Source organism: Protomyctophum bolini (assembly GCF_963924005.1).
Source record: "Protomyctophum bolini genome assembly, chromosome: 10".
In the NCBI taxonomy this organism is placed as follows: domain Eukaryota; kingdom Metazoa; phylum Chordata; class Actinopteri; order Myctophiformes; family Myctophidae; genus Protomyctophum; species Protomyctophum bolini.
Window position 1 is genome coordinate 35665908 of NC_137871.1, and position 21723 is coordinate 35687630.

General features: G+C 43.7%; 1 protein-coding gene across 2 annotated transcripts in view; it reads right to left on the reverse strand.

Annotated features, from left to right (window-relative positions):
* The window catches only part of pdgfrb (platelet-derived growth factor receptor, beta polypeptide), a 39030-nt gene that overhangs the window by 16413 nt on the left and 894 nt on the right, over positions 1-21723 (reverse strand). For both annotated transcript variants that reach the window (XM_080774173.1, XM_080774172.1), the window contains exons 2-8: positions 7501-7579; positions 5749-6069; positions 5102-5359; positions 4624-4754; positions 2992-3157; positions 1372-1558; positions 366-481 (exon numbers count right to left, since the gene is read on the reverse strand). In XM_080774173.1, the coding sequence (XP_080630299.1) occupies positions 366-481; positions 1372-1558; positions 2992-3157; positions 4624-4754; positions 5102-5359; positions 5749-6069; positions 7501-7552 (1231 nt within the window). In that variant the 5' untranslated portion in view covers positions 7553-7579. The remainder of the gene's footprint in view (positions 1-365; positions 482-1371; positions 1559-2991; positions 3158-4623; positions 4755-5101; positions 5360-5748; positions 6070-7500; positions 7580-21723) is intronic.

Sequence of the window (21723 nt, forward strand, 5' to 3'; positions counted from 1 at the left end):
TGAGAGTAGGCTGCCATGGGGAGAGGTTGACACCTGTACCTCTCATTTAAGTTGTGTTGTTTAAGTTGCCTTTTCTTTAGTTGTCCACTTTTTTTTATACTTTAAGAACTTTTATGTTTCACCTGCACGCCTGCCTCCTGGTCCATTCTTTCATTTTACCCACTTGGTAACAGGCACATTAGCAGTCCAACTAGTACTATTGGTTCTCAAATGTTTTATTTGCAAGGACCCCTTAACTCTGAGAGTGTACAAATGGAACCAGATGGACCCGTAGAATCCATTTGAGCTCTCAGAGTTACAGACCTGTTATGGACACGGATGCTTCCTCGATTTTAAAGGATTCATTTATCATGAATGTATCTCACCTTGCACTTCCAGGTCAAAGGTCAGCTCCTTGGTGTCATCTCCGTTGGTGACGAGGACAGTGTAGAGGCCTTTCTGGTCTGTCCTGACCCGCACCAAGGTCAGTGTGCTGACATACCTGAGGTCATAGACATAGAATGTATTAGACCCTCCAGAAAAAACACGGACTACAATCCTTGATTTTGCAATATGCAGGGTCTTTCTGTGATTGCATGCAGTGAAATTGTTTATGAAGTGAAATATGCGGAATGTTTGAAAATGTGTGAAAAAACAAAATATGCGAAATATGCAGGAAGTTTGAGTGATTATATGCGCCCTTTTGTGGGAAAAGGCACAATATAACCATGTAAAATCATTACTACATGTAATTGAAGGATTTACTGTGGTAAAACAATTTTCTGGAAATACTTGTTTTCCCAAGGTTCTTTTCACTGTTTAGCCTTGCGGGTGGCAAAAACAATTGTCCCTTGTCGACCCTTTTCGACACTCGACAAAAGAATCTGAATTGCATTTGCATAACAACACCATTGCAAATGCCCTCCTTTCTCACTGACAATGTTCTGACAATTTACTGACAATCCACTGTTTTGCCAATGGCATGATGTGTGAAGTTCTCAAATGGCATCTGTATGTAAGAAATCGCTTGCTTTCCGCGTGTTTCCTTGTTGCGACCCATTCGCGTATATTCTTCAACACAATTGTCTGTTTACAGATCCCATGTGTGGTGTTGACAGAGAGGCCGCGAGGCCTCTCAAGTCAACACTGCCGTGAATCTCTCTGCCAAATCCTTATCTGGTGCTGAGTGACATGGGCTGAATGTCTCCAGAGGTTGTCACTCAGTGAACACCCTATAACTTAGGCCAAAGACTTGGCTCCAAATATTTGTCATGCAATTTAATTTGCGTGCATGCAGAGCCTTCAACCGTGATATACCGTACTATTATGCAGAGCATTGTCAAGGTCGACAAGTTTATCTTTAAAGTAGGTCTTGTTCTCTTATTGTTTCACCTGGTCTCGTGGGTCGGGTCTTGCCGCGTGGTGATGGTTTTGTCTCCGTTGATGGTGCCCTTCTCTCTGCTCCAGTGGACCTGAGGCAGAGGGTAGGCTTCGATCTCCACCCTCAGCTCCATGTTTTCATGCAGCTTCGCTGAAATGTTCCGTTCCTGAGCAGGCCTCAGGACCACAAAGCCTTTCTCTGCATGATGACGAAGAGAAGAAGGTTAATAGAGGGATTAACTCATTTAAATATGCATATTTCATGCAATTTTAGGTGAAATTCAGGCCATCATCGTATACCGTGCCACACTACTATTATACAGAAATCTGAAACCTCATTCATTTATTTATTCTGTTTAATTTTATTTTTCTTCTTCAAAATGTCTCCAAAAATGTTTCAGATATATATACGGTATATAAAAATAAAGCACAATTTATTCTAAATGGTTTTTTTTGTTTCGTTTTCTTAAGTTTTGGTACTGGGAGACAACAAATGTTCCTCTTTTGGGTCTCAACTCTACGGTGAACTCCTGCTGTACAGCATGACGGCGTAAGCTTTTATAAAGCTTTCATAAACTTAGCACACTTCACTGGAACCAGAGTAAGCATCCACGGACACGCTGTGTGCACGCTGGATGACAGAACCAGGTAGAAATGGACAGTGGTGGAAATTCTCGGAAAGGCCTCACTCACACCTTCGCAACAGACTGATGTATGCTTGTTGTATACAAAGGGTGTGATACATCTTGCCCCAATGCATTTCCAATGGGAGTCACATGGTTTGACACAAAATTTGTGTTGTATGAGGGGGAGGGGGGGGGGGGGCAGTCGAAACACAGCCGAAAGCCATACAACAGCTTGTAGTCCAAAATGTTGTATCAAACCATGTGACTTCCATTGGAAATGCATTGGGGCGGCCATGACACTTACATCTTGCTTACAGTACATCTAGCATGCATCAATGTTGTAGATCGAAAGGTGTGAGTGAGGCCTTAGTTAAAAGTCCGGAATTCATGATTTACTTGAGTAAAAGTACAAAGGTATTGGTATCAAAATGCACTTAAAGTACCAAAAGTACAACATACTCAATATACTTAGCTACTTTCCACCACTGGAAATGGAATGGTCAGAAACTATGAAGGCTCTTACAGTAAAACGCACAATAAGGCATTCCTATAAACCTCTAAAGATAAATCTAGACCTCAGGATCACTCACCACATCGAATTATAGGAGATTAAATCGCACATTTATATTCTCTGAGAAATCACCTTGAACAGAAATAAATTCCAGATGATTTCTCTATAAACAAAAGGTGTCTTAATAGTTTCTCTCACCCATGGCTTAAGAATGAAACATATACAGGTAAGTAGAGACTAGAGAGCCACACAAAAATCCCGCAATAATAATCTATCCAGCATCAGTTTATTTTGAGAGAGTGCGTGCGTGTGTGTGTGCGTGCGTGAGGGTAAAACAGTCTCACCAAGCACAGTGATGTTGATGGTGTGTGTGTGTGTGTGTGTCTGTGTGTGTGTGCATGCGTGTACGTGTGTGTGAGGGTATAAAACTGTCTCACCAAGCACAGTGATGTTGATGTGTGTGCATGTGCGTGCGTGCGGGTAAAACGGTCTCACCGAGCACAGTGATGTTGATGTTGGCGGAGGCGCTGAGGTCTTGGACTCCCTCGTGAACGTGACAGTAGTATCGCCCGCTGTGTGCCAGCGTGGCGCGAGGGAACATCAGGCAGGAGCGCATGGACATGGAGGACAGCACGTCTGTCAGAGGCTCCACGTCGGCCTCCTGAGAGAGAGAGAGAGAAGACATGAATGGCCAAAATGTATTTAGGGCTGCTGGTTAATGTATGTTTTGGAATAATAATCGAAATCTACAAAGTAACTATAGTATACTAGTTACTTTGTAGATTTTGATTATTAAAGCTCAGTAATTGTAGTGGAGTAAAAGTACTCCAGTCTATTGGATCAGTTGGATCTATTGTGGAGTAGAACACATTCACAGGTGTCCCTGTGGGACGGCTGCAGTTGATCCAAAACACTGTTTGTGTGGATGATATCATTCCAGTTCTATGATGTTTACACTGGCTCCCTGTCTGTCAAATAATTCATTTCACAAGACAACTGTTTATAAAAAACACTGAATTGTTTAGGGTCATTTTATAGGGCATTTCTGTAGTATATCATGAACCATCCAGACTCGTCTGGGGCTGGTCTGCTTTCTGAACCCTGCAGAGTCACAACTAAATATGGGAGAGAGATGGAATGGCGTACATTCGTAACCACCCGGTCTTGTGAAAATTTTAAACGGGACCGCCTAATATTCAATCATTTTTCTTTGAGACACACATCCGAGTTTTTGCCGGGTCAAACGAGGAATCGCGTGACGTTGATTCCCTGCCCCTATTTGCTCATACTAGGACATTACGTATGTTTAGGCAAAATAATACTGTAAACTCAATAACTCCCCAACCTAACCCCAACAAGAAGATACTTTTTTCCCGCCTCGAAAGTCTTTTCACAGCATCCGACAGCTGCGATTTGAATGGCTATAACAAATGATACAACAATAAATAAATAAAGGTTTATCAGTTACCAATTTCCTAGTCTCTCGAGACAGGAAAAGAGGGCACTGTTTTTATTTGTTTTGCAGATGGCTTCCAAGCTTGCCAATTTCCTGACACGATTATTACTTGATTATGATTAGGCTCCATGTGCTGAGTGGGATATCTATGGAGGATTAAAAAATGGAGGCGTGTCTCCACATCTTGATGTAATTTGGGATTGTTATGAGGCCCGCGAGCCATCGGGGAGGGGAAAGTCAAACAAAAGGCCTTGTTTCTTTGCTGCTGTTCCCACTCCCACTCACCTCTCCGTTGGGGTGGTCCCAGGAGAAGGACTACAACTCCCACTCACCTCTGCGTTGGGGTAGTCCATAGAGTATTAAAAGGATAGAGACTGATCTGGCGCTATTCATGTCAGTGGTAGTTGCTCAGTGGCGTTTTGAAGCAAAACTTCCGCCTTTTTTCGCAGATTCAGCAACCGAGCGCTCAATGTTAATGCCCAGCTGCACGGGGTTTCCTCGTCATGAATCCACGGGTCCGCCTGCAGTCCTTCCTCTTACCACTAGGGCCCCGTGCTTCAACGTTGGAAAGCCTCACTGGCCCCTTGGGGTAGTCCCAGGAGAAGGACTACAACTCCCACTCACCTCTCCGTTGGGGTAGTCCCAGGAGAAGGACTACAACTCCCACTCACCTCTCCGTTGGGGTAGTCCCAGGAGAAGGACACCAGGTCCACCCCATGGACTGTGCAGTTGACCGCCAGGGGCTCTCCTTGCTTCAGCACCGTCTTCGAGGCGTTGATGTAGCAATCGATGGCGTCTGGGACTGGGATATGGAAGGGAAAGCTTCTTAGCGATTGTTATATTGCTATCGATTGCTGATTAATCGAATAATCAATACGTTATATAATCGACAACATTGGTTAATGTGCCTGATGCGACACAACATGTCGCATCAGGCCGAGTTGTGAGCTTGTAGATCTGCTGTGAGCTTGTAGATCTAAAACATTTAGATGTAAGGAAGGAGAGAGGCGGTTGGTTGGCGAGATGGAGAGTACTATAACATATTTATAACGTAAATTTGTGTGTTGCCATTCATAACAGAACATAGTGTTGCCAAATGTTAGCCCTTTAGCTAAACAAAACCCCTCAAACCAACCCAACCCAACTCACCGACGATGCTGAAGACGTAGAAGGCCTGGGACTCTTTCACCTCACCGTTCAGCTCTCCGCGGCACACGTAGGTGCGGTCCTCCAGCGGGGCCTTGTAGCCCTCGCTGGGCACGTAGAGGCCCTTGAGAGGCATGTCCCGGTCCCTCTCGTACAGGGTGACGTTGATGCGCGGGTCGGTCACCACGCACGGGATGATTCCCTCGTCGCTGGTCTTGGTCACCATGCCGTGGGACCTCTCCACGAACCACACCTCAGGGTCTGAGGACAGGGGGGGTGGGGGGAAGACTTAGGGTCTCAGGTGGTCCCCAGATAAACCAAATGAACCCTAGATCTTTAACTCTTTAGAGTGTACAATGAAACAAGCAAAAGAATGAAACCAAATGGACCATTTCGTTTCATTTTTTGCTCTCAAGAGTACATTTTTTGTTAAACATCTATACATCTATTACTTAATTTACAAGAAGTCTACACAATTATAGAATATAGAAGAATTGTTATTTTGATCGTTAAAAGGGTCTTGGGTCTGAGAGGCTATAAATCTCTTGGTGGTCCGTGACTTAAATGCCGAATAAATAATGGACCTTGATACGAAATGAGTTAAAAACCACTAGGTAAAAGGTAAAAACGTTAATTAGCCTATAACCAACCTGGCACAAAGACCGCCACCTCCTTGGTTTCCCCGGTGTGCAGGTCGGTGCACTCGTACACTGCCGTGTGTCTCCAGCTCACGTTGATCAGGGTCAAAACGACGGCGCCGGCGCCATCACCGCCCCGCCGCTCAACGTGGTACTCGTCGTCGCTGACCGGGGCGTACGTCACGCCCTCCCTCTTGAAGCTCCAGTCCACGGCCTCGCTGCCCGAGCACGTGAGGCTGAGCGACGAGCCCGCCGACAGGACCAGCTCTCCGTCGGCGGAGGAGGGGGTGACCTCCAGGCAGGAGCAGTAGGGACTGAGACGCAGCAGCAGAGCTGCAGTTGAGACAAGGAGGAAGGAGGAGGTTGGATTAGGTTAGGGTTAGTCTCGTGTGTAGCCAGACAACTATTCCACAATCTCCGAATGCTGTAAGTCTGGAAGTCTGAAACTAGTCAAACTACACCTCCCGAAATCCAAGTAAGGAAGCTGCCATTTCCGGTCGGATCCAGTTGGATCCGATCCAGTTGGATCCGATCGGATGGTAACCTCAACGTCATGTTGTAGTCACTGGTTTGTGGTCATGATCATCAGGCAGGAAACCACAAACTGGAATCAGTGTACCCAAAATTCCCTGTGATCAAGGGGCATTATAATTTTAGTTTCTTCAAGTACGTCTTGGAATCTTTGGTTTGGTATATCCATATTTTATTCCAACTTAGCGACTGGCAAGACTAAAAACAAACAGATGGGGACAAAAACAAAGCGCGGCAGAAACCCACAAATGGGAATAAGAGGTGTTTGTTTTTTCTTCATTTCTTTTTTCATTTTACCATCCGGTCTAGACCGGATCACAAGGCGATTTAGAAACACAGACCAGGCTTTCCTCCGAGATGGAAAGTCTGGTATTAAACTGGAGGTTAGCTTAGGGTTGGAGAGAGAGGTCACCATGACAGGAGTATGGGGGCCAAAGGTTAAAACAACAATATAATCCTCAGATCCTGTTTCAATGTGCCCGTCCCGTGCGCTGAAGGACGAGAGCTGCCCTAGGCCGATGCGTGGGAGGATAATGGCGTCTTATCATTGACAGATGTACTCAAAATGACACAGGCCAGCCGTCCAGAGGTACCGGGCTTATCTCGCGGGGCTAATTGGCCGGTGTGTGCCGTCAGGATTTCAACACAATCGTCTTTAATCACCATATAAGGGCCTAATGGTTTCTCACAGTGTGACTGTTGAACATGTTCAACCCATTAAAGACCGGGAAAGGATCTGTGTCATTTACAACCACTTTATAACCATTATTTTATACTTTGACTATTCAACAATAGCACGATATACAAAGCTAATAGCGCACCACTTCGGGCTGCGCTGTGAGCTTGTAGATCAGCCATTTAAAAAAAATCTTGAAGATTTGTGCAAATCTTTGAAATATATATATATTACATTTTTAACTCAAATCTTTGCTTCTGAGGAGTGGGGGTCCATGGAACTAAATATTTTGAGGTGGTGATCGTATATCATTCTGGGGTATACTTGACATGAAAACGCTTTGAGCACCACTGATATACTGTAGCAGTAACATTATGTAACGTAAGATATTTCTTTGAATCGGCCTCAGGTCTAAGACTTTTTTTCTTTTTACGTTCTGTTCATTAGAGTTTCGTTTTTTTTTAAACAAATACAGAAACAAGCTGAGAAAGACAAACAGAATAACAAAAAAAAACTCCAATACAATCAGATGCCTTAAGATTAAGAATAAAACCCACCTGTGACTATGAATGTCAGACGACATAATATGGAAACTTCCACGGTCCCCATGGCGGATGGCTCCAAATGTCTTTTGGTCTGCAAACCAAGAGAAGCAAAAACATCACTTAATAGTAGTTAATAATAACTATATTATTAATAATTCAATATAGGACTATCCCATTTCTGAATCAAAATCTACACTCAACACTCTGGGAAGAGATGAATCTAAGGTTATGGGTTGAACATTCCGGGCAGAAAATCTCAATATCTTTCCATTTCAGAAAGATAAGCCCTGATGGATAGACTTCCATGGGGTCAATTAAGTTGCTTGGGAGTCGACTAAAGCCACATTTCATGCCGGTGCAATCTTGTTCCCGCCGGCCAAATTAATTGCCAAAGTTGAAAGAAATAAAATGAATACTAATAAAATTCATGTTTGTTTTTAATACTTCAAGAAGACTTCCCGTAATGATTTAATGATTTTCTGGCGTGCACAGTATTTGAGGCCAATTGACACAGGAATGCAATGCATGGCTGCACACAGACAGAACAACAATGTGTCCGTGGTCCATCCCTGTTGAGTCCCACTAACAAATGGGTCACTGTGTGGCACTTTGCAGCACGCTGTGCGGAGACAACGCTGTACACTGAGTTATCCAGCGTCACACTGAGCCATTAGTTTGGTGTGGTGAGAATGGAGACATGCATGAAATGACAGTAATAAAAACGAAAACAGGTTTTGAATGTCAATTTCAACCTTACGTCCCTGTTTTGGGCATGTTTTTATAACATTAAATTTTTGTTTCTAACAACTTCACCAAAACAAAAATGCAGATATAGCAAATCTTCTTTTTATTTTTTATTTTTAGCTATTTCTGAGTCAGTAGTGAGAGAGGGTGCATGTGTTTGGTCCAGCGTACTAACAGGCATTAGTCCTGCAACACCCTACCCTACCCCACACCCTAACTAACACCTAACCTAACCCTAACCTCACAGGGTGAGTTTTAACTAGCAACGCTGGTTAAAACGACAGTTGCATGTCAGTTGCAGTTGCTTCTGGTTGATGAAGTGTTTGAGTGGTTTGGAGAGCATCTATGTTTTGTTGATGTAAGTGTATTGTTCTGTGTCGACATGTTTAATGTATTGTTTAGTCAATGTACTGTATTCATTGTGTTGTGCCCGAGGACCCCCTCTAAAACGAGATCTCAAGGGGCTATCCTCCGTGGACACTGCAAGGTTTATTGACACTAGTGTTCCAAATGGACCCAGGTCTGTAGCTCAGAGTTATGGGGGAATTCCCCTTGAAATTAAAAGAAAGTTTCAGAACCAATGTTTTACATTTAGACCAATGACAACAAATTACATTGGCTACACATAACACAGTATATTCAAGTCAACACCTATTAGGTTCTAAAGGTGACTAACATTCATACACATGCTAAACAATCGACAATTATGGCCTAATAGTTATACAATTGCTTCAAAACCTTAATAGCTATATAGTCATTTTGGGCAAAATTAAGTTGTACATTTTTAGGCCTGATAATGATGTGCTGTGCTTGTTCAAATCATGTGTACTTTAGTTTACATTAGCTGACCATTTCCTGTCAGGAAGACCATTTTCCAAATTATTTTATACACTTTGTGGAGGGGAAAAAAAGGCAATTTTAACACGGAGGTGTACCCACTCTTCCCGTATCCCATTACAGTGCATGATGAAGAGAGAGGGCCGTGACGTGCATGAGGAGCATCATAATGAAGTGCAGCAGCAGTGGTGGGTGGACTTGCGGAGGAAGTGGGGGGGGGGGGGGGGTGACGAGGGGGGGTGGTGGTGGTGGTGGGGGGGTGAGGGGTAGTTTAGGGTTGCAGGCAGCATGCATGCAAACGTCTGGAAACGGTTAAAGACAGATCACAGGCCGGCGTACAGCAACAAGGTGGGAAAAGGAGAGAGGGCGGAAGGAGGGAGGGAGTCTTGGGAGGAGAGCGGGTGGAGAAGGAGGGATCGATGTTCCAGGGATCCGCCAGTGGAAAAAAAAAAAAGGGTGACATCCATCTTCGTGGAGGATAACAGCGTTATCTGATAGTGAATTCCATTTGGGTGACTTCTATTTTAGGAACACAGACGTGGTTTTTATTTGGTTCTATGATCGAAAACACGTTGAGGGATTTTCATCAAGGAATGTGTCATTTTAAATCAACAGTTTTCTTACATCACGAGGACTTGTTTAACAGCTTCGTGGTGGACCATGCATGCACACTGCAGCTGCTAATATAAAATCACCATCTTTATATAAAAAGAACATTTTAGGACAACGCCTTTGAGCCTAAAGTTTACGTTTCCATGACTGATGTCTGAGTCTGAGTCATCTCTACACCACACACGGTGAATTTGTAATGGTTGTGTGTTTCCATTTCCAGTTGTAAAAAATATGACAAGTGATCTGATCAAAAAAAGGCAAATGCTGGTGAGCTACAAGAAGTTCAAGGACAGGCTCACAGATTCAGATCCACACGCTGTCTCCCTAAATTATGTCTGTTCCCCACACGAACAACCCTGGAGCTGCTCCAAAAACATGACTCCTCCACTTCCTCCCCCACCTCCTGCTTCTAATAAAGGAGAGAGAGAGAGAGATTGTGTGTGTGTGTGTGTGTGTGTGTGTGTGTGTGTGTGTGTGTGTGTGTGTGTGTGTGTGTGTGTGTGTGTGTGTGTGTGTGTGTGTGTGTGTGTGTGTGTGTGTGTGTGTGTGTGTGTGTGTGTGTGTGTGTGTGTGTGTGTGTGTGTGCGTGTGTGGGCGTGGGGGTGTGCGCGTGGCCGTGTGCGCGCGTGTGTGTGCGTGTGTGAGAGAGAGACACCTAACCAAAAGCCTTGAGATATGGATGGTTTCTCTTTCCTTCTTTTCTTGACATTATCATAATCAATCTTCTGCACGCACAAACACAGAGACACACAGACGTACACACTTGTACAAACACACACACACAGACAGACACTAACCCTTAACACACGCTTATACAAACCCACTAACACTTAGACCCACACACACACACACACACACACACACACACACACACACACACACTTACACAAACACACGGACGGACGTGCACACTTACACAAACACACGAACATTAGCACTGGCACATAAACCCCCTGCTCCCCATCATGAACAGTACGTAAGATGCCCCCGCCCCTCTCCCCCGTCGTCTTGTCGTCGGTTGCGTGTGTATATACAGTTCACGTTCCCACAGTATTTGTCTGAAACTTTCCCAGGACCGTAGATACACTGGGGACCGCGCTGCTGGTGATGGCGGGAGCACGGGGGTCCTGGGGGTCACTTCATCCCCGAGGAACGAGGAAGCCGTACGTCAACAACGAGCGCCAGCCTCCTCCTCAGTGACAATTCTGTATAACGACTGACCAAACTGGCCGAATGCAGCCCATCTATACAAGCTTACTACGCGCTGTAACGTGTTGTTACAGCGCATGTTGTTTGTGAGCTTGCAGATTGTCTAATTTCGCCGAAGGCGTTTATTGGTGTAGAAAGAAACACGAGAAGGAAGCCCTCGCGGGTGACCCTGGCCAACTAAGTATAGGGTTTGCATGGTTAATAATGATTGATGATAGTGATAATACATAAATGAGTATTATAGAGTTTGGGATTATCTTACTGTGTTGCATGTGAACCTAAACCACTCGTGCTTTCCTTACGACTCGGATCAAACCACAGGAAACCTCCGATGTTTAACAAAAACCTACAGTAGGTGTGTTCACATCTTATTTAAGGTCTTTGAAACCTCAGAGAGGATGTGAAATGGAGGGAAGAATAATGTTTGCATAATGCAATATGATGAGGGTGGATGTCGACTACTGGACGACGGGGAGCCTCGACGGGCCTTTGAGAAGAAACATGGGGCAAGGCCGTTTGAACAGTCAACCTGTTACATAGACCACTGTACAGGAGAAGAAACATGGGGCAAGGCCGTTTGAACAGTCAACCTGTTACATAGACCACTGTACAGGAGAAGAAACATGGGGCAAGGCCGTTTGAACAGTCAACCTGTTACATAGACCACTGTACAGGAGTGTGAACTCATTAACAATGGCATGACTGATAAAAACTGAATTTAAAGGCAGGACTGCTCTAATAACTGCAAAGGATATAGCCAGGGGTGCACATAATTATTTGGGTTAGTCCTCAAAGGAGCACCTGTATATATGTATAGCTACGGACGTTTCTACTCTGCCACAACGTTACTATGCTGTGTTCACACGGGCAGATACAAAGATGCAAAGCTACATAATGCTGCAGCTGTTCCATGTTTAAGTAATTCCAATCCAAACCCAAAGTGTGAATATTGTTTAAGTGACAGATGCATCGTTTTTATATCTAAATATGGTCGCTAACGTCTGTTATGTCAGGAGGACTGAGGAATCCCTAGATTCCTATCTCAGCTGTCGGTACGCAAATGTGCTTGGCATGCCTTTGATCTGCAGTGCACAAAACCTTTTGACGACGCAGTTATGTGCAGGCCTGGATATATAGCTTCTTTGCTAATCCACACAGAAAGTGCCCTTTTGCCATTGCCAACCCCACCTATAGTATGGGTGCTGATGATGCGGAGAAGAAAACACGCCCCCCAGCGTGAATTGAACCTTCTAGCAAAAAAAAAAGTTAGCCTCGTTTCTCACCGTTTTTCATCATTTTTGAGGATTTGAAAAAAAAAAATCCAGGCCCATGAATTAGAGGATAAAGCTCACATGTTACCCAAATAGTTGAATACACAAAAGCTAAGGCACTGGTACTTCTGGTTTACCGGAACGGGGTTCAACTCCCTGCAGTGCCCTGCTCAATGTGTTGTATTTACCGGAAAAATTGAGTGTTGCGGAGGATGAGAAACATTTTCGTTTCTCATCATTTTGGACCGTGGGCTATAGCCCATATCGTACGGCATACTATGGCACGCCGTTTTTCATCGTTTTTGATGATTTGACAAAAATGAAAAAATGAAAAAAACGATGGGTTATAGCCCATGTTTTTTGAAATTTTGAAAAAAAAAGTTATCCGACTGCGCAACCTTCTTTGCTAATCCTACTACTGCTGGGTCTTTGTGGAAGAGAGCATTTCATGAAGCATTAAAAGGACACAGACAGTCTACCAACAATTAATCCCTGGCCTGGAGAATCTGCCAAGAACGTTATAGGCAGCGTCTCTGCCCCTCTTAAGAACAACATTGGGACATTTTCCCTGCGGAATGTTCTACTTAAACCACAGTGACATGGCATGAAGCAATAACGTGACATGATTGTCATTCTTCAAACCACAACAACAGACATTCATTCATCCATTGCTATATGGGCCAGGAAGAGGGCATGATGGGATGTCAAAATCAACGGTTGTTGATTTTCTTCCCCTTCTGACTTTGAGCCACTTAAGCCCTATTTTATACTTTGTCATATAAGCACGACATATTGTATAGATGGGCTTTCAATGTTATTGTTCCAAAAGCTTCACTGGGCTCTCGGTTGGGCATTTTGATTGGCCACAGAGGCGTGTGGAAGCACTAGAGTTTACATTATCATTGTCACAATAACCAGCGTGAGGGATAATCACTGATCCCTCCTCCCGCAGGGCATGACTTTTTTCCCAGAGCTGCTGGGAATCTGGTGGCTGATTGACCCTTCCCAGCGTTCATAACCAGCCCGACTACACTCAAAGTGTCACTTTAAAGCAGGAAGAGCGGCTCCTAGCATGGTGCAGCACACACACACAACCCACACAGCCCCCCCCCCCGGGACACAGCTGGAAGTGTGTGTAAACTCACTTCCGTTGGCAGTCTGTATGGTGGATATGCCTCTTGGGGCTTATCTATATATACAGCATTATGAGCCTGTTGCGTTTTCATCGAAACATCTGGCAATGATAAAGCAACGCAGTGATGAGGTGGGAACCACTTTTCTAAACTCAATTTGCAGCCGAGCGTTTGCCTTTTCTGAGTGTGTGTCCCTGGGGATGGCAGGAAAGGTTGCACTTTGAAAAAGAACGGAGAAGAAAGACCAATGCATTAAATAACAAAAGGGTGAATGTTGTCCTGAAAGCCTCCTGAAGTGCAGCTGGAAAGCCTGACTTCCTGCATTGGGAAACAGACGTGGGTGTGAGTCAGCGATGCATCAGTGATACAGCAGACCCTCACCGCAACCTCCTCTAGCCCAAGACAACACAGAGATGGATCAGTACCAAGTATAGGCGCCAGTGGACAAGCAGAGACGTCCAAGGATGTAAACAGGAAATCAGAGGTCAATGAAAATTAATTGATGAAAAAAAGAAATTAGCAAGACGCACACGAATGACAAACAATCAAACAACAACACAACAAAGGACAGAGGCTCTACTGTAAGTGTAAACAGGAAGTCATGATCTATCTATAAAACAAACGTTCCCTAATTGAAAGATCAGCTTTTTCCAATGCAAGCCATTATAAATATAGAACTAGACCGAATATTAACCACCTTTGACACTGAACACTTTAAGGCATACTCCGAATAACACAAGCATATACAGCGGATCATCATCAAGTTTTTCTATTGTTGTTTTTTCTCTGGAGCTTTCTTCTTTAGAAGGAAGTCTGGGTCTTGAAATATGTGCCCCTTAAAGCGGGACTTTGGCATGCTCTGTGGGAAAAAAATGACCCAGTGTGTCTTTGTTAAAACAAACCTCCATTTTTATCACTCCTCTCTGACAGACCAAATCCCCCCGAGACAAACCTTCTGGTCCCCTTAGCGGCATGCAGCCCCACCATATGCATCGCTCATTTAGTCATTTCTTCCACCCTTTCTTCTGCATAGCAAATCAAGACTTCGGAATGATTTGAATTACAAATTCAAGTATACCGAGCCAAGTACATAAAAAAACAATCATGGCACTCCTGTATGAATGACATGTAGGCCTATAGATGCTCAAAAGTATCATAAAACTTCTCTTCCTGAGCATGAACATGGAAACGTTATTTAAAGATGGAATGCCGTGATTTAAAAAATCATGCCACTTCATCTTTAATTACTAGTATACATATTGCGGTAACTAGACAATAAGATTAATATCTAACAGCTGGGACACAGCATTATGAATTGACCAACTATTCCACCTACTTAGACGAGTGGTTTTCAAATAGTGGTCCTTGAGGGTGTTCTAGGTGGTCCCCAGCTAAATGAAGGAGAGTTGGTAACCATACCATTGACCCTTATTAGATCTTTAACTCTTGAGAGCATAAAATGAAACCAAATGGTCCTGTGTTGGTCCACAATTATAGAATGTAGAATATTTGTTATTTTGGTCAACGTTTGCATGTTGTCTCTCCCAATGGTACTACATCAACAGCATGGAATTGTGGACAAAATCTTATCCAAACGACAACAAAATATTCGAAGTCACTCATTCTGAAAGCCAACGTTTTGTTGGCAGTCGATTCACGCACATCCAAACAAGAACCCCTCATTGGCTTTGAGCAGCACAGCAGTCTTCTACCTGGACATGCACCAGATCCCTCAAGGCTAGGCAGGCGTCCAGTGGAAGTTTCATGCCAATGCTTTTGTACATTTGCTCAAGTAAATATTCAAATACAGGCCTTTTTACTTATAAAGAGTATTTCTAAATGGTGGTATTGCTACTTTTACTTAAATTACTGTTTTGTATTGTCACTGTCAGACTGTCTTTTGGTTTTAAAGGAGACATATTATCACTCTTTCACTTTGACACTTTATGTGAGTCCACATGTATAAAATACATTATCAAGGGCACAAATATGTTTCAGTTGCTTATGATATGCCACACACTCAAAACATCATGTGTCTCCAAACAAGCCCTGAATGTAAAGGCACACACGCACCCACGCACACACACTAGCACTAGTGCAAGTGCTATGGCAAGTGCTACGACTGGGACTGAGTCTGCAGTTCTGATTACAATGGGAAGTTCATTCCATAGTTTTGGAGCCAGAAGGGAGAAGACTCTGGGACGTGTGGAACATTGTCCCGGCTTTTTTAGTGAATGTTCTGCCAGCCTCCCTGCATTGGCTGATCTGAGCAAGCGAGGTGGGTTGTAGCCTGGGTCCCGCACGCACACACTGTGGCAAACCAGGGGAAACAGCCAGGCCTATTCCCCACAGAAGGAGGCTGGGGGAGGTGATAGAGGGAATATATCACCCTGTACAGGTAGGTATTGCAGCCAATGGGAGCCTGGACATGGACGCACCTGCAGCCAGTAAGGCAATCAACAGAAGCTGTCTGGGGAGTCAGTTTGGATTTATGGAGGAGTGAGGAAGCAGGAATCACTCTGTTCATGAGAAGGCTGGTATGAGGGATATCTCATAACGTGAGTACAAGATTTAACTCAAACCTTTGGACCCACTTGGATGTGCTGTGTGTGTATTGTGGCTCACCTGGTCTCGTTGACGTTCTCTCTCCCTCCCTCCTAGGCCGACTGAACTGAGCATATACAGTACTCTCCCCCACCTGAATACATTAGTAGTCACCACTAGCTCTCTCTCTGCTCTGCCCAAAGGACTGTGCATAGAAGCCCAAGCCCCTGACAGGAGGAACCCTAAGTTGACGTTTTGCCCTGTTTTCCCCTTTCCCTAACAAGTTAATAAAAGACAATTTATGTTGAATCTGACTCTGAGCCTCTTGTTTTATTGTGAATCTTGCCTATTCTCCCCTGGGTTGCCACAGTACGCATGCACACACACACACACACACACACACACACACACACACACACACACACTCGCACTCACAAATTTCTGATTCGAAATGACACATTTCACCGAAAGGTGTGATATGATTGCAAGCCTGATGTATAGGGCTAATAGTCATTATGTGTGCATGAAGATGATACATGTGATGACTAGAGACAGATAGAAAAAAGTAAAATCACAAACTTTTACTATATTTATCCATTCAATAAAATCTCTAATTTCCAGCTTATAACAAAGATCCAGTGAATGTTGCTTTGCTTCCTTTTAAAACGGAGCTGTAAATGTTGCTGGTGTCTGGTGGTGGGACAGGGTGGGCGCCAGAGGATATGCACACACAACACACCGCGCAGGCTTGTGGGAAACAGCAGTCAGTGGTGGTGGTGGTGGTGGTAGCAGAATAATGCTTAGATGTGGAGAACGTTATAGATCGCTTTAATTACCGTATTTTAAATGCATTGAGATATCAAAGACCTAGGAACTTACAAAAAATAAAAAGTACCTATAACTTAAAAGTGTCATTTGCAGTTCAAAGCACAGTTTTTGTTGTCAAACAAAATGTGTTAATGTGTATTTTCCATTCATGAAACATTGAACATTTAAGCTTCTTTTCCATGAAAACCGTCACTGTGAGGAATACAGACTACAGCAGAAACATTTAAACGGTGCATGGGCCTGAACAACAATTTCTCAGCCACTACAACCCCTTTCTCCACGCAGCAATCATTCTTCCTGATATTGGCACATTTTCGGAGGTTTTGCAGTATAGGTCAGAAAGTTGATGATGCAGCGAGTGTTGTGCACACAGAATACCTCTTCCTATACGTCCGGGACCCTTCTGTCTTTTATTATTTTTCTTTAAAGATATTTTATATCATTAGACTCTCTAACCCACCTATCTCCCAGACTTCCTCCCCTGTCAGAGCTTGAATGAATGTAGAATTATTCTACATTATTATTAGTATGTGTAATTTGCATACAGATACAGATCGATGCAGATGTGAGATGTATATAATTTGTAAAGAACTCTCACATGTGTCCCAGTGATCACCCCCAGTTATCACCCTCCTAGGGGAGACCTCCCCTGTGCCAATGTTGGCACCCGTGCCTAAGGTTGCCTACCCCTGCCCAAAAGCACCCCTCAGGGTTACTAGAGTGCCCATTTGAGAAACACTGAAAGATACCATATAGATGGAAACCTACTAACCAGACATGTCTTTCCATCTGGACAGCGAGAGACCATGACCCCTCCTTCTTCCTGCACACCGTCCGTCCCACAAACATCACCCTCCCACCCGTCCCGTGAGAAACAGAACACACCCACACACACTTCAGCCCCCTCCACGCCCCCCTCCCTTCCCCCTGTACAAAAGACAAAAAAGAAACAGCTGAATACAATTACAACTCTGACTGGCTTTAAAATTCCGCTCGTTTTCCATGGCGGCTTCCCAAACCACAACAGTGTGTGAACTGAAGAGAAAAGCAGCAAAAAGAGCTAACGTGGGTGATCTTTTACACGGTTTGTTATGTTTTGGCCAGAGCTAAAAACTCATTTGAATCTTTGTCAAAGTGTTTAAGAGGAATAGGCCTATATGCCTGAATAGCCACCTTCCATGTTGTCAGGACATGAAGGTTGTACAGTGTGAGCCTGAGTATGGTAACTGTGCAATTAACCAACTGAACCCAGCAGCATCCCTATTCATCAAACATTCACATCTACGAGCTTGTAGATCTGCTATTTATTTTCCGCAAAGAGGTTTGGATGTACTGTAGAGCGAAAAAAAAGGGAAAAAGGAAAGAGCAGACTAAATACCGAGCCAAAGCTCAACTTTACTAAGAATTAAGGGTTTTGAGTGGTTAAAAGGAATTCCTATATTGACACATAGATAAATCTATAGGATAAGCTGTAAAAAGGAATATATGTGACACTCCACAATAGAAGAAACAGACACAAAACTATTATGTATTTTGCATTGTGTGACAAAAAGATTATCTTGTATGGTGTTTTCCTTTGACTCCACGCACTGCACTGTGATGTGCACATCACAACCCTGGCATGTTTTAGTTGGACTAGCACTAAAGAAAGAATGTAACAGAGACTAGTATGTTCTATTCGACTAACAATCTGACACTCTTCTTTTGACCTTGCAGCTATGAAAATGACCACTATAAATACAATGTTTTAAAAAGAAATGTTAAATTCACTTCAACATTTTATTAATACACAGTCTTAATAAAATAGTTATTTATGTAGGCCAATAATTCTTCACGTACTGTCACTTGAAGTGCCTCGCAAATTAAACAATGTTTTTGTGCCTTTAATGTGGCTGGCTGAAATATTATTTTCCTTCTTAAACATTGCTATTATTAATAGAAAGGAATATTTCTCTCTCTAGGCGTGGCTGTATTTCTCTACTCTCCAAAGATGGGACACAGCTGCCTGTCAGTTCTGTGTGAGTGGGAGTGAGAGTGGATGAAGAGAGAGAGAGAGAGAGGGAGGGGGGAGAGAGGGAGAGAGGGAGGGGGAGGGAGAGAGAGGGAGAGAGAGAGAGGGGGGGGAGAGAGAGAGAGAGATGGGGGGCAGGAGCAGTGGTGGAAAGCAACTAAGTGCATTTTCTTAAGTACTGTCCTTAAGTAAAATGTTGAGGTATTTGTACTTAATTCTGCACAATTACTACTTTTACTTTTGGCACTTTTAAGTACATTTTGAAGCCAATACTTTTGTACTTTTACTATATGAATGTTGATTTCCGGACTTTTACTTGTAACAGAGTATTTCTATTTTCTACATTGCAATATTTGATACTTTTACTTAAGTAAAGACTTTTTCCATACTGGGCAGGAGGAGTATACATACTGTACAGCAGCTCTGTCTCAGCAGCACTCGGAGCAATCTTCATTAAAGGTTATCCGTAACTCTTCTAAGTGTCCATATCCAGTATGTGGTGTGTCAGCGATAAAGTCTTCAACGTCTTTAACAGCATGCTGGTCTCGGTCTGACAAGGGAGACTATATTGCCTCGTCCCAAAGTATGAGCGATGCATTATGAATCACAGGATAATTGACCACCACTAAGTGACTCAGATGGGTTGCTATGTTGCTGTACTTTTAAAGACATATACTCCAGACATCAGGATAGGGGCCGGGGCCGGCGATATAGGACTTCAAATCAATACGATTATGTCGGACGATTATGTCGGACCTTTGCCATCGATACAATTTATGAACGATTATTAAAAAAAGAAGTGAAAAGAGCAGATCTACACGCTCACAACCTGTCATGACGTGACCCGTTGCGAACTTGTAGATCTGCTGTTTCTGCTACGCCACCAACAAAGTATGATACATGGAAGAAATATGTTAAAACATTTAACTACTTATCAATTAACCAATTAACCAACACTAGCAAGATTAAATCAGATAAACTAAATATCGGTTTTGAATTGATAAATATTTTGCTAAATTTCCCAGCCCTACATCATGATGTCCTTTATTGATTAAGCAAAAGACAGTCCGATGACAGGTATTCACTATATTAAACATTCACTCCCTCGCTGGTCTGCATTTACACAGTCGATGGTCAACAGCTGCGTTTGGAGCTCACAGAGGATAAATCACAGCAAGGAGGACACAATGAGATCAATGTGCTTCAGAAAGGCGCTGTTAAGCAGGGAGTGTCAGCATATTGGTGCCCTGGGGTTTCTGTCAGCCAGCCGGCTGCAGAATCAGACCATCACGGCATGTTTTCTGCACGGTCATAATGCGAAGCACATTTTCTATACCGAGTGGCTGGCATGCAGGCAGGGCAGGAAACAGCTGATGACGAAGGATTAGGTCTGGGCCACGGGGAGAGGATTCATCAGGGCTGGACTGCACTATACCAGAGCACCAGTACTACAGCACATACCAACCGCATGATGCACTGGGGAGGAAAACCCCCCCCGTGTAAAAACGGGGAAAAAACATCCCTCTGTTTTAAGTTAGTAAGAAAGACCTGTTTCATTCACTACGATATCAAAACTACGATACGAACAACAATTCCCCAAACTTGTTTGAGATGACAATACTAGACAATATGCCTGACCTGTCTCAAGATGGCAATACTAGACAATATGCCTGACCTGTCTCAAGATGGCAATACTAGACAATTAGGCCTGACCTGTCTCAAAATAGCCCCTAAAAACATCCCTAAATAATTTGTTTACAGAACACGGAGAACTTATTTAATAAGATAATACACAACACAACATCGGCTAAGTGGATATAGGACATCCACAAGAGTCATCTGTTGAGGAAATCAGATTAATCAGATTTTCTTTAGAAAAAAAGTAAATTGTAGACAGACAGTAGATCAGTTTAGCTTATAGCAAAGTACTGTAGACTCCCGTTCGTTATTAGCAACTGATGCCTTCATGTGCAAACCATCTGCTGGCTTGCTTGGCTTGCTGTAAGATTACATGCTTGCCACATGTGTCTGTCATGCAATAGGCTCACATAGTCAAAATGTAACTCATTGCAGGTACTAAAACCTTCCCCTGTGATTAATGAGATGAATCAACCAATTGTTTATGTCTGTCTGGCACAGACGACACCAACATTCACATGTTTATGAGAGACGCATTCTTACAAATGGTGACTGAGGCCGAAGCTATATACGATTCGGGGGCGATGTATCTAGAAACAGAGGCCCACCACAACTAAAGTGGCTGATGGCTGATGCAGAATTCGATGATACCACCACAACCAGGGCTTGGTGAAGGGACGAGCTTCCCATGCATTTCTGTATAGGGAAGACTGATTTCACATATGGGAGGCAGGACAGGACAGCGATGGTCCTCCGGCGAGGACCGATAGTTCACTATGGGTGACCGACGAGAGCTGTACAAACAACATATTTAGCAGTGAAGCACAAAGTGGAGGGTTAACACACAGCTTGTGTCATAAAGCTGTTTGAGCGTGTGAGTGTGTGTGTGTGTGTGTGTGTGTGTGTGTGTGTGTGTGTGTGTGTGTGTGTGTGTGTGTGTGTGAGAGAGAGAGAGAGAGAGAGAGAGAGTCAGAGGCAGATACCCCTATAGGACACCTTGTTAAGCGTATTTCTTAGTGAGAAGGTAAACAGTGTTAAAGTTGCACTGTGGTGAGCGTCAAAGGGACATGTGTACAGAGATGTAATGTCACCCGCCGGCTGTGAGGGACAACTCACTCCAGTCACCACAATGTTGGTGTTTGTTTGAACAGGTTGTTCACACCCATTCACATGTAACGGGCCGTGTGTACAAGAATGTGCATAACAAATACACACACATGCACGCACGCACACACACACACACACACGCACGCACGCACGCACGCACGCACGCACGCACGCACGCACGCACACACACACACACACACACACACACACACACACACACACACACACACACACACACACACACAGACACCTTCCTCACTAAACACTGTTGTCTGACAGCAGTGTCAACAGCAACAAAAAC